The 12,996-nt window shown below is 39.3% G+C and overlaps 1 protein-coding gene across 3 annotated transcripts in view; it reads right to left on the bottom strand.

Moving 5' to 3' along the window:
• NBEAL1 (neurobeachin like 1) overlaps positions 1-12,996 on the bottom strand; it is a 134,184-nt gene that overhangs the window by 35,691 nt on the left and 85,497 nt on the right. For all 3 annotated transcript variants that reach the window (XM_060783047.2, XM_060783055.2, XM_060783067.2), the window contains 9 exons: positions 11,473-11,648; positions 11,080-11,233; positions 9,450-9,578; positions 6,791-7,096; positions 6,541-6,690; positions 5,850-6,007; positions 4,802-4,926; positions 3,449-3,575; positions 176-324 (listed from right to left, as the gene is read on the bottom strand). In XM_060783047.2, coding sequence (XP_060639030.2) covers positions 176-324; positions 3,449-3,575; positions 4,802-4,926; positions 5,850-6,007; positions 6,541-6,690; positions 6,791-7,096; positions 9,450-9,578; positions 11,080-11,233; positions 11,473-11,648 — 1,474 coding nt within the window. The remainder of the gene's footprint in view (positions 1-175; positions 325-3,448; positions 3,576-4,801; positions 4,927-5,849; positions 6,008-6,540; positions 6,691-6,790; positions 7,097-9,449; positions 9,579-11,079; positions 11,234-11,472; positions 11,649-12,996) is intronic.

Below are 12,996 nucleotides of genomic sequence, written 5' to 3'. Positions count from 1 at the left end.
CCCAATAACCAAGCGTAAAGTGGAGTTACTACCCATACGTTTTTCCCCACGTAAAGCAGGATTGCAAATGGATGTTGAAATAATATTTTAAATAATAAGTTTCACATCCATTCAAAACTTGATATCAGACAGTATGGGGCTGAGTGATACCAAGAAAGTCTGTCCGAGGCATTACCTTCCTCTTTCTCAATGCTTCCATCATAAAAATAAATATGTTGCGTAGTGACCTCCAGTTTGCCAGGTATTACATTAATTATTGTAATAAGTTCACAGTCTTCAGACAGCACTAGTTTCTCTTTCTGACTTTGTTCTTCCTTCTCATCTCTGAAACAACAAAACCAAGTAACAGGCTCAAACAGTAACATGAGTTCCAGAACTTACAAGAAGGCAAAATACCCTTCAGAACATTTTATGTTAGCACTCTATCCTTATAAAGCTCTGGTTACTTATCTGCAGGGAAAAGATGGGAATTCAAGAGTGCTCCCAGACTAGACTTTCAATATGTGATCATTCTACATCATTGTCACAGGAGTTTCAAGACAACGTTGTCTGCAATTTACAACCTTACCAAGTTCCTCCACTGCTTCCTCCACTTTTTTTCCTTATCATAGAATTGTGATTAAGAAGGAGAAGAAAGTTTCACAGTGACTTTGAATTGATAGAACAATGAGCCATCCATCTGGAAGCTCATTCTGTCTGAGAAACAGATTTCATTTCCAGCCTTAATTACAGTTGAGGGCTCAAATATCCACCAATCTTGTGGTTAGCACTAATCAGGATATACATTCTTGACAGGATTCTCTAATGCATTTCAGAACCTCTTAAGTGGGAACCTGCGGTGGCCAAGAGCACCTTTGCACATTTAATATTGTAACATTAACTGCATCTTTTCCTAGAGATGCTGGATCTGGCCATAGCGATACATGCCTTAGTACATTCCATTTGGATTACTGCAATGTGCTCTACATGGGGCTGCCTTTGAGGAATAGTCGGAAACGTCAGCTGGTACAAAGAGCTGCGGCCAGACTGGTAACCAAGACTGACTATAGGGAATGCACAACCCCCCTATTGCAACAACTCAATTGGCAGCCAGTTTGTTTCTGGGCACAATTCAAAGTGCTGGTTGTGAACTTTAAAGCCCTAGATGGGTCAGGTCCAGGCTATTTGGCTGATAGCATCTCCTTGAATGAACCAGCTCAGGCCCTGAGGTCTTCTCTCGGTCTCATCTTCATCTCAAGCTCAGTTGGGGGGAAGGAGAGAGAGAGAGCCTTCCTTTTCAGTGGCTGCCCCTTGACTCTGAATCTCCCTTCTTCCAGGGAAGCCTGAATGGCCCCCTCCCTGCTGTCCAGCAGCAGGCTAAGATCTTTCTTTCGAGGCAAGCTTTTAAAGATATTTTTAAGATACTAGCCAGGGGTGTTATGTCATGTAGTTTAATTATTTTTAATGATTTTATTGATTTTAATAAGTCCCATATCTATATCTATCTATATCTATATATATAATAAAGAAGAGTGTTTGTTTGTATCGGACAGAGGAAGGGCGGACAGTGTATGTGGCAGCGTTCTGATTGGCTGCCGCTGTGGTGCTATTTGCATATGGTCTCTGATTGGCCAGCTTCAATAGGAGCCCCTGGTGGAGAAGAGGGTTCATGGCAGAAACGGGGCATCAAAGAAGGAAATTTGCATATGGTCTCTGATTGGCCAGCCTCAAATCCAACATTCCGAGATGACAAAGAGAGGAAAGGAAAGGCCGGGGGCTGGGTCACAACACTACCAATACAGACCGAAATAGGCACACAGAGCCCCCATCACCCACTCTACATCCTACTGCAGTTTGGAGGAGTATGAACCATGGATGATGGGACTTGCAGTACCACCACTCACATTCTGAGACCGCTGTTAACCTTATCCAATGACTGATCAGGACCAAACTTCGCACAGAGACCTCTCATGACCCACTTTACGTCCTGGTGTGGTTTGGCCGGGGATGGACCGTGGATTATGGGACTTGCAGTACCATTGCTCAATTCTTCATACCACTGCAACCCTCATCCAATTACCAATAAATACCAAACTTGGCACACTGAGTCTCCATGACACACTCTACATCCAGGTGCAGTTTGAAGGAGGATGCACCATGGACGATGGGACTTGCAATACCTGCACTCCCTTCCTAAGACCATTATAGCTGCCAACAATGATGGATCAGGACCACAATTTACACAGAGAGTCCACATAACTCACTCTACATCCTGGTGCCGTTTGGAAGAATTTGACAATGGATGATGGGACTTGCAGTCACTTCACTCACTTCCTGAGACCACTGAGACCCACGCCAATGACTCATCAAGACTAAACTTGGCACATGGAGCTTCAATGACCCACTCTACATCCTGGAGCAGTTTGGAGGACGACAGATCATGGATGATGGGACTTCAAGTACCTCCACTACCCAAGACTGCTGCAAAACTCATCTAATGACCAATCAAAACCAAAGTTGCCACACAGAGCCCCCATGACCCACTCTATATCCTGCTGCTGTTTGTAGGAGGATGGGCCATGGATGATGGGACTTCAAGTACCTTCACTCACTTCCTGAAAATAATGCAGCCGTTATCCAAAGACCAATACAGACCAAACTTGGCATACAGAACCACCATTACCCACTTTCTCTAATTACCCGGGCAACGCCGGGTCCCCAAGCTAGTTTAATTCTATTTTAAAGTTTATGTGCTTTAGGTTTTAATTTACACATTGCATGTGTTAAAATGGCGCTCCATGCAATCATGCCAGCCACATGACCTTGGAGGTGTCTATGGACAACACTGGCTCTTCAGCTTAGAAATGGAGATGAACACCACACCCCACAGTCAGACACGACTGGACTTGATGTCAGGGGAAAACCATTACCTTTACCTGCATAATTTTTTAATATTAGCCACTTTGAGTCTCATTTGAGAGAGATAGCAGGATATAAATACTAATAATCAAGGACTAAATGACAAGCCAATCCCATTTATGTAAATCTCACTAGATCAGTGTATCTCAACCTGTGGGTCCCCAGATGTTTTGGCCTTCAACTCCCAGAAATCCTAACAGCTGTTAAACTGGCTGGGATTTCTGGGTGTTGTAAGCCAACACCTGGGGACCCACAGGTTGAGAAGCACTGCTCTAGGTCTATCTAGATCAGTTTCAATCTAGGCCAGTTCAACAAGGGCTGCCTTAGGCTTTTGCTTCTTGAAAGCAGTAACTTGTTTATTTATTGGATCTATACCCTGCTTCTCTTCCAAACCCTTACCAAAACTGAAACAATTTGGCATGGGTGCTTTCTGATTTCTTGATCCTTTGTTCAAACCAAAATAAGATACTGAGAATGTCTAACATCCTGAAAAAGGTATTAAATAGCCCTTTAGATCCTAGACCTTGCATTCCCACATCAGGCTACATACATGTTTGCAATGGATGCTGGATCTTCATCTGGCAGTTCAAGGATATCATCTTCCATATCACTGACTTTCACTTGCTTCACAGCCTCCAGGAGCAAAGTCTCACTCGATGGTGGCATTTGCTGCACCCCTTTTGGAAGAAAGTGAGGTTTCCAGGTAAACAAAGACAGTCCTTTTAATTTGTGAATGAAGTAACTGCTTGAGGACAAAACTGTTGCTTTCCAACACCCTGCTCCTATCAAATTTCTACTAGGAATTTACAACCTTGAGGCACAGTAATAGCTACCACATTAGGTGGGACTTGACAAATTTATGGAAGACGGGTTTTTTAATGACATTATCAAAATAATCATAGGCAATCCCTTGAGGCTGAGTATGACTGTCTTCCAGAAGTAGAGTCTTGGTGATGGGTTTGTAAGTAACTGTAGAGACCTATTCTGGATTCGCATGGTCATTCGAAGTAAGGACAGAGATTTCCGGATGGAAGGCAGTCCTGACGGGTTTGCTTGAAGTGCCTTCCTCTTGACACATTTCTTCCTTTCACTCCTCTTCAAATTCCACAGAACTGTTGGTCACAGCTGAACTCCAATTAGAAGGCTTGAGGACCAGGGCTTCCCCGTTCTTGGTGTTTGTTACACATTTTTAAGGTTAGTTTTAAGCCCAACTTTAAATCTCTTTTCCTGTCCACCAACATTACATTTCCCTTTCTTGAGTTGGGAATATAGTAATTGCTTTGGGAGATGGTGATCGGGCATTAGGACAAAGTGGCCAGACAGTGGACTTGGTCGCGAAGGATCATCACTTCAATGCTGGTGGTCTTTGCATCTTCCAGCACACTGACGTTTGTCTGCCTGTCTTCCCAAGAGATTTGCAGGATTTTTCTGAGGCAATGAGTTGAGTGTCTGTAGACAGTCCACATTTTGTAGGTGTATAACAGGGTTGGGAAGACAATAGCTTTGTTGATGAATGTCCTGACCCTCAAACACTCTCTGCTGCATTCAATGGCTATTGATCATGGATACTAGCTAAGTTTCATGGTGATGATCCTGCATACTAATTGCTGAGGAATATGAAGGAAAGATCCCATATGCTTCCTCGTTCAAATCACCCACGGGCAGTATGCTGGAATACATAAATTTTCAAATTGACTCATCCTGTTTTTCTGCCTGCCGTGTTCTCAACTGAATTACACTGTAATCCATTTTACATTAAAAAGGCTGATTTGCTAAGAATATATATGTATGTGTGTGTGTGTATATATATACACACACACACAAAACACCTACAACACACATTATACCAAAAGGAATCAAAATACAACAATATGAAATGAACACAGTCACTGTAATATCTTACCTAGATTGTCCCTAAGGGCACTGGCTTCCAGGTGAGAGTTGAAATTGTAATTCTGCACTAATTTTAGCCTCATTTGTGAAAAATTTTCCACATTTGAAAGTTTCCAGTGAGTAATGTTTGGTTTCCTGATTAAAAGAATAAATCCAAAAAAAGTTGAAATATGCCATACACATCATTAACTGCTATTGCAATTAACATGGAAAAGTCATGAAATAATAAAAGAAACATGGGTTTCAAAGTTCCCAGGCCTAATTATTTCTCATTACTGTATTTCTTTGTTTTTAAAACACACTTTTCCCCCATACAAGCATTTCTAAAAATGGGATACATCTTAGAATTGTGAGTGATTTTTGCACACATAAAAACGGCATCTTAAAACTGATGAAAAACAGTATTTATCTGGACCTAAATCTAATTACTAATCCTTGGTGTTACTTGGTGTTGCTAAGTTCCTATTGACTTGCTGAGTCTATTGTAATGTGGATTTAGGCCTTGTTTTATCCGCACATTCAAAGTCCCTGCCTCAGCAACAATTCAGCTGCCTGAACAAAAAGGTCATTACCTATCAAGGACTGCTATGATGGGGAGCTGCTTTTCCACACACTCTTCCTACATACTCCATACAATGGAAAAGATACAAGGATGGGGGGGGGGGTTGGTTCGTCCCATACAACTACAACCACCTAGGCTTGAGCGGAAAATGACCATGCACAGGATCCAATGAGCAACTGATGCAATACTGACATCCAATGAGTATCTGATGCAATAGTGACATCCAATAAGCAACTGTACAACGCTGACAATGATCTCCCAGAATAATGATATCATCAGCCAATGCTTGTGGCGGTCCTCCTGGGGTCCTGGCAGATGATGTCAGCATTACATCTGATACTGTATCTGTCAACATTGGATTTGATATTGCATCTCTCCTTGTTTCAGGTTAAGTTGAATATAAGACTATGTAGCTAATTAATTTGGCAATTGTACAGGGAAGAAACCATGAGACACTATCAGGCAAAGCAAGAGAGAAAAGAGTACTTCCTCCTACCTTTCAGCCCAGGGACCCTGTTCACAAGTGAGGTAGAGTTTGGTGGCTCTCCACTGCCTCAGCGTTGCCGTGTGCTGGTTATTCAGCTGTTTCAGCATGCTATTGTAACGCATATTTTCCTGCCGTGACCTTCTGTTAAATGGCTCCACAAAAAACTCCTAAAGCGAAATAAAAACCAAAAAAACCCCCCACAAACACTTATTATAAATCTCTATAAAAAGACAACCGAAACTGTATCAGAGATACAGAATCAAGGTTATTCTCTGAATTTATTACACTATGTAAAGAAATTTGAAAATTTGTCTGTTTCTAGATTGAAAATATTATTCCTGCTTAATTGTGCAACCCTTACTTTTAAAGTAGTTTTTCTACTTTCATGTTTAGACCCAGGTTCCATCTCCAAGATATCTCATTACATATGTAGATGCAAAGGTAAGTATTGAAAGGGAAAAAAATCCAAACATTTTGCTTTCAAACATTTCAGATAAGGGACATTCAACCTGTATCACCTTACCAGATACTACCTCAAAAGGGATGCTTATACTTTGCATTGTCAGAGCCAGTCTTTCATAAGCCTATATATGGGGTACCATCACTCTTGCATCAGAAAAACATTCTACAGCCAGAAAATAACCGTATCAGATGAATTCCTGAGCAATTCATTCTCTGCTTACAAACAACATGGCTTTACCTGGAATTTGAGCTTGCTTTCTCCTCGTTCCCGCTCCCGTTTATGGATGTTCACCATCAGTGCCTCGTAGCAATCTTTCCAATATACTGCCATATTTTCATGACCATCGCTGAAAGTGCTGAGTTCATACTGCTTCATATTTGGAATAATCTGGTGCACAAAGGGCAAAGGGATTTTTAAAAAAACAAGCTTTTTTTCTTCTGCCAGAGAAAGGAAAGCACAAAGAGGCAATAAAAGAATTGTAACTTACATATTTAGCAATGTAAACCTGCCATTCATCAGTGCTGCAATAGTCCTGGAAGTCCTCAAAAAAGGAAGGGCTTCCATTAGTAGAAGGCAGGGATGGTAAGTGCAAGTTCATAAACAGAAGGTCGTATATTTTAGAAACTAGTGTCCGAACGAGAGGGATCAAGAAGGAATATGTTTCTGTCTTTTCTCTGATAGATCTGCTCAGGATACCTTCCAACTTGCCCAGGAGGTAGCAGGACTCTGCTTGGTTGTCAAAGGCTTTGGTCTGAAGAAGGGTGTTGAGCTTGGCTGCAGCCATAGCACAAACCTGGAGAGCAAGGAAAATAAAGAGAAACCCATTCACTCATATCCTTAACAAACTATACAAAATCACACAAAGCTATTTCAGGGTGGATAATTATGTCCTTCCAGATGTTGTTGGGTTACAGCTCTCATCAGCTCTACCTAGCACAGGCAATGGAGTAGAAATATGGGTGGTGTAGTCCAAAACATCTGAAGGGATACAGTTGCCCACTTTGGCACACAGTCAAGGTAGTTTTCCAGTCTTCTATCTCAACACTAACAAAAACTAAATCTGTTTGTCTTATTGGATCACATGCCAACTATAATACACCAAGACCGCCAGCATTAAAGGAGAGGATAGGAAGAACAATATCATTAGAAGAATGGAACACCATCTGGAATATAAAAACAAACTATTCATATGCCTATGAGATAAAAGAACACTGGATTAAAATGGTACACCAGTGGTACCTAACGCCCTCCAAGATTGCCAAATTCTCGAAAAACATGTGCAATAAATGTTGGAAATGCGGGCTAGAGGAGGGAACTTACAAACACATGTGGTGGACCTGTGTGAAAGTAAAAGCTTACTGGAAAACAATCCAAGAAAACTGCCAAAAAATATTAAGAAAAAACATCCCCTTAAATCCAGAGATATTTCTATTGGGTTTAACAGAAAAAATATGGGACAATAAGACTGACAAACTATTCGTCTATCTGGTCACGGCGGCTCGCATACTCCTCGCCAAAGTCTGGAGAAAAAAGGAAATACCATCGGAAGCAGAATGGATCAACAAAATAGTGGACATAAAGAATATGGATCACTTATCATATATCCTTTCAATTACACGAAATATACCGGTTGCAGAGACAAACTGGTCACCGATTGAGGAGTGGTTGGAGGAAAAAAAGTTAAAATTGTAAATGGGCAAATACCACCCCTACAGCTATGGCTCTAACCGCCGCTTATTTTTGGCAAATACGTTAATTCAGGGGTTTATTTGTTTTCTTATATTTTATTCATTCTCTTTGTTTTTGTTTTTCTCTACAAGTACGGAGTACAATCTTCTCTAAGTGCCGCAAACCAAAATACATGAAGCAAATTTCCAGTTAAAACTCTTAATTAAATATCAAACACTATATTAAAAAGTAAATCAACATAGATCAGGAAAAGAAGCAAGACAAAAGTTAATGGGCGGAAGGGAACACAGGGAATGAAACGAACTAGCGAGAAGTAAAGGGAAACCATGAGATAGGAAAACATGAGTACCTTCAAAGATAGGATAACAAAGATATTTACACGAAAGTTTTTGAAGTATGAAGAACAATATCGAATATACCCATACAAGAATTAAGTACTGGAGAAAATACATACACTTCTACATAAAAATGAAGACTGCAAACGAAGATAAAGAGAAAATCCACTAGAGTGGGTGAGAGGAGGTCCTGCCAACTGAGGTTGGCCAAGTTTTTAACGTATATGTTTGTGTGTATTTGTACTTTGTCATACATGTAATCAGCTGTTTGTTTCTGTGATCGTTTTGTGTGTCTTTTTTAAAGTTGTAAAATAAAATAAATAAAATAAATAAAAAATAAAAAAAAGGAGAGGATAGCATTTGATAACACATCTTCTACAGATCACGACACATTTTCTATTAGACTAGTGGTTCTCAAGATGTGGGTCTCCAGATGTTTTGGCCTTCAACTCCCAGAAATCCTAACAGCTGATAAAGTGGATGGGATTTCTGGGAGTTGCAGGCCAAAATACCTGGGGATCCACAGGTTGAGAACCACAGTATTTGACACTTTCCTTCATAGTTTTGTATTAGAAAACTTGTGACAAGCCAAAGAAATAACCCTAGAATAAATCATATGAGTTTCTCAGAGCCCTGGTTTATCTTGACATGTGAAGTGAGCTAAAAAAACAAGCGGCATCCATTTGCTACTTTAAATAAATCATAATTTCTACTTGAATCCATATATATGAATCTATGGTTTATCCAAACCATTGTTTCACATATATAGATTGAAGTAGAAATTATTATTTCTTTAAAGTAGCAAATGGGTGCCCCTTATTTTTTAGCCTACTTCACATGTCAAAATAACCCATATTCTAGAAATCAAGAGTGCACAAGTAACTGAGGTTTGGTCCAAACTATAAAATGAAATCTATAATTGTGCATAAAGAAGAGAAAAAGGAGTGCAGGAAAAATCATGTCTGATGCTCGTCAAAACATATTCTTATCACGAGGAAGCTCAGACCTTTCCACTTCTATAACTAATGTTTCATTACTGGACCACATAGTATCTGGATGGTGCTATTTTCTGTTCCTTTCCATGGCTTCAAATTATATCACATTACTGACAAAACAACAAACCTGTAAATTATCCTGTCCAATGAATCCAAGAAGCAGTTGAATCTGTACTTGAGAGAGCTTCACACACTCCGGACCAGATGGGTACCATACTGACAAAGTATCCATGAGAGTCACCAGTTCTTCCAAAAGCTACGTGAAACAACATTCAGAAATCAAGATAATATAAAAATACTATGCAAGATGGTAATCCCATAAGTAGTCCTTGAGAAAACAAGACAAGACATGTACAACTTAACATCACAGAAACATCAAAATTAGAATAGCTGAGAAACAAACCAACAGGGACATTTTTATTGAACAATGTTATTATGAAGTGCCAACATCCATATTTATAATTGGCAACTATTCCGGAAGGTAAAGTACTTTCAGAAAAAGATTAAATTTCATCCTTTCTCTGTGTGAAAATTTCCAGAGATGGACAGTGAAAGGACACCCTGGATTATATTACTAAAGAAGTTTATTTGCTCAGATCAATTTTTGCAGATGGAACTGGCTTTGATTAAGTTGTGGTGCTTCTTTTTTGCACTGAACAAAAATTCATATCAGTTAAAATTTGACTTATACTCCAACTCGCACAACATAATGTGCTTTATTTATTTTTGTAATGTGATCTACAGTATATTCTGCCTTTTGCCTCAAAATGAGACTCAGAAAGGGTTTCTAAGCAACTTCTTCTGCTGAAATGAATAGACAGCTATTTAGAGGAAGTGTCCTTGGATCTCGAAAGGTAAATTCAAGGTCAATGCCCACCAAACCCTTCCAGTATTTTCTGTTGGTCATGGGAGTTCTGTGTGCCAAGTTTGGTTCAATTCAATCGTTGATGAAGTTCAGAATGCTCTTTGATTGTAGATGAACTATAAATCCCAGCAACTACAACTCCCAAATGACAAAATCATAATTTTTGAGTGACGGTCACTCCTTGTGTTGTGAGACGTTTTGTTGCCAAATTTGGTGTGATTTTCTTCATTGGTTCTTTTGTTTTTAAGTTAATCATTATGCACAGAGCATTTATATATATATATATATATATATATATATATATGAATGAACGTATTATACATGGATGGAATCTAATTGTTGCCGGTCTGTACGCCACCCTGAGTTGCCTTCGGGCTGAAATGGGCGAGAAAGAAATGACTTAAATAAATAAAATAAATAAAAGATGTCTTTGTAAACAGCCATTACTCTGCCAAACTGAGAGCTGGAAAGCACTTGACATCACTGTGTTATGAATTGGCTCCTTGATTTGTCAATTTCTGAAATTAAACTGCCAGCTCTTTGCTTTAAAATGTTTTAAATATTCATTCAAAATTTCCTGATGGATATTCATGAAGTCAGTCCTAAAAATATAACAAATAAACTCACTCTCAGAGCACTCAAAACAAGAGAAAATGGATACAAATAATACATTTCCAGGTGAAGCTTCATATGGAAATTAAATCTAAACCAATAACTGTAACACTTCACAGAAAGCTATAGAAAGAAAACAAATGATAAGTTTCATACAAAATTGATGTTCATGTTTTTCTCATCAGTTGCTTCTTTCTAATCATGTACATCTACTTTAAGTTAGAGGATGACAAGGGAGATCCCATTTCTCAAAGCACTTTCTCTAAGGCTTCATCCATACCTTTTCTGTCCAGAGACTTGAATTCACAAGACCTTCTGCCTGCAGGAAATCTTGCACAACAAGAAGAAGCCGAAAGGCATTTTCCGCATACACTGGAAGGGACTTGGCATCTCTGCTGTCCGTAACCGCCCATTCAAGCATCTTCTCCAACAGACTAAGTAATAAAAGGAAAACATGGCTACAAAATCAACAACTACCATAGATTCTAATTTAGACCAGATCAGCCACAACAGCATGGTGGTTTGGGCACTGGACTAATACTCTGGGAATCAGGGTTTAAATCCCCGTTCAGCTAACCCATTAATTGATATTTTAATACAGAAATATTAGCTAACTAGTCTTAAAAGGTGGCATATACAAAATGTATATAAGTAAACCTCATCATCAACTTACCTGAGTTTTATTTCATCAGATGGTTTCAACAGCTCATTAGATATCCCCAGTTTGGTTAGAGCTGAGAAAACTTGTCCTCTCTCAATCCAAGCAGCATCATCTGACCTTTCTATGCCTTTCCAAATCACGCAGAGCAGAGCGTCTGTGAGCAACTGTACAAGGTCGTCTTCACATGCCTCCAAGAAAGTCAGGCATTTAGAAAGTTTAGAATATTTTCAAAAACATACTTATCTCATTTTGCTTTACAACACCTTGTATGTACATCCCACCTATCAGATCAAAAACAGCAAAGTGGGTAGATGAATAGGAACCGCATTAAGCGGGAAGGTATTTTAGGCACCGCATTTGGGAGAAAAGTTTATGAACAAAGAAAGCTCTTCAGGAAGGAGATGGAGCAACAGCACTCCCTTGTGGCCAGAACCAAGCACAGCCTCCAAAACATTTTTTTTTCATGTAAGGAGCAACTTGAGAAACTGCAATTCGCTTCTGGTGTGAGAGAATTGGCCATCTGCAAGGATGTTGCCCAGAGGACACCTGGATGTTTTGATGTATGCCTTTTCAAATCATGCAGAGCATCTGTGAGCAATTGTACAAGGTTGTCTTCACATGCCTCCAAAAGATGCTGAATGATGTGAAAAAGCCTAAATATACCTCTGTCTGTCTTGTCATTGTATAATCGGCATTGAATGTTTGCCGTATATGTGTTCTGTGATCCACCCTGAGTCCCCTTCAGGGTGAGAAGGGTGAAATATAAGTACTGTAAATAAATAAATACGTGCTTAGATACATATAAAAACTCCTACCCCCTTGTCACTGAAAACTCTCTTAATATTTTTGTTATTAAATTATTTATCTCAAAATGAATAGGCATTTTTTTGCCAACAGATTTCTAAGATGCTATTATTATTATTTGAAACACAACAAGATGAGTCCACAGCAGACACTCGGTTGGCTGTTGAATTGGATCACATGTCAGACACTTCCCAAATGTCTAGGACTGTGTGATGTATCGGTGAATAATGCGTGCAGATCCCAGTAAGGTGGCCTTCTGCAGCTGGCAGATGGTAATTTTGTCAGCGCCTATTGTGTTTAAGTGCAGGCCAAGGTCTTTAGGCACTGCACCCAGAGTGCCGATCACCATTGGGACCACCTTTACTGGTTTGTGCCAGAGTCTTTGCAGTTTGATTTTTAAATCCTCATATTGTGTCATTATTATTTTTATTATTATCCCACTTTTTCTCTCCACAAGGAGACACAAAGCAGCTTACATTAAAAAAATTAAAATCTACAAATATATAAACATTAAAACAGAATTAAATATCATGGTTACTAAAACATTCAGTTAAAATCAAGAAACACACATTCAAACTAAAAGGAACATGAATTCGGTTAATATTTGAGTGACACAAAAGTCTAAAGTGTAAAAGAGCAAACAGTTTAAAACTACGATCTGAGGGGAGTTACAGTAGTTTAAATGTAGGCACTTTCTTAGGTCAGTTACTGAGATTGTTTCATTGCTTTTCC

Source organism: Anolis sagrei, chromosome 1 (genome assembly GCF_037176765.1).
Source record: "Anolis sagrei isolate rAnoSag1 chromosome 1, rAnoSag1.mat, whole genome shotgun sequence".
NCBI classification, from domain to species: domain Eukaryota; kingdom Metazoa; phylum Chordata; class Lepidosauria; order Squamata; family Dactyloidae; genus Anolis; species Anolis sagrei.
This window is presented reverse-complemented; position numbering and strand designations above follow the sequence as displayed.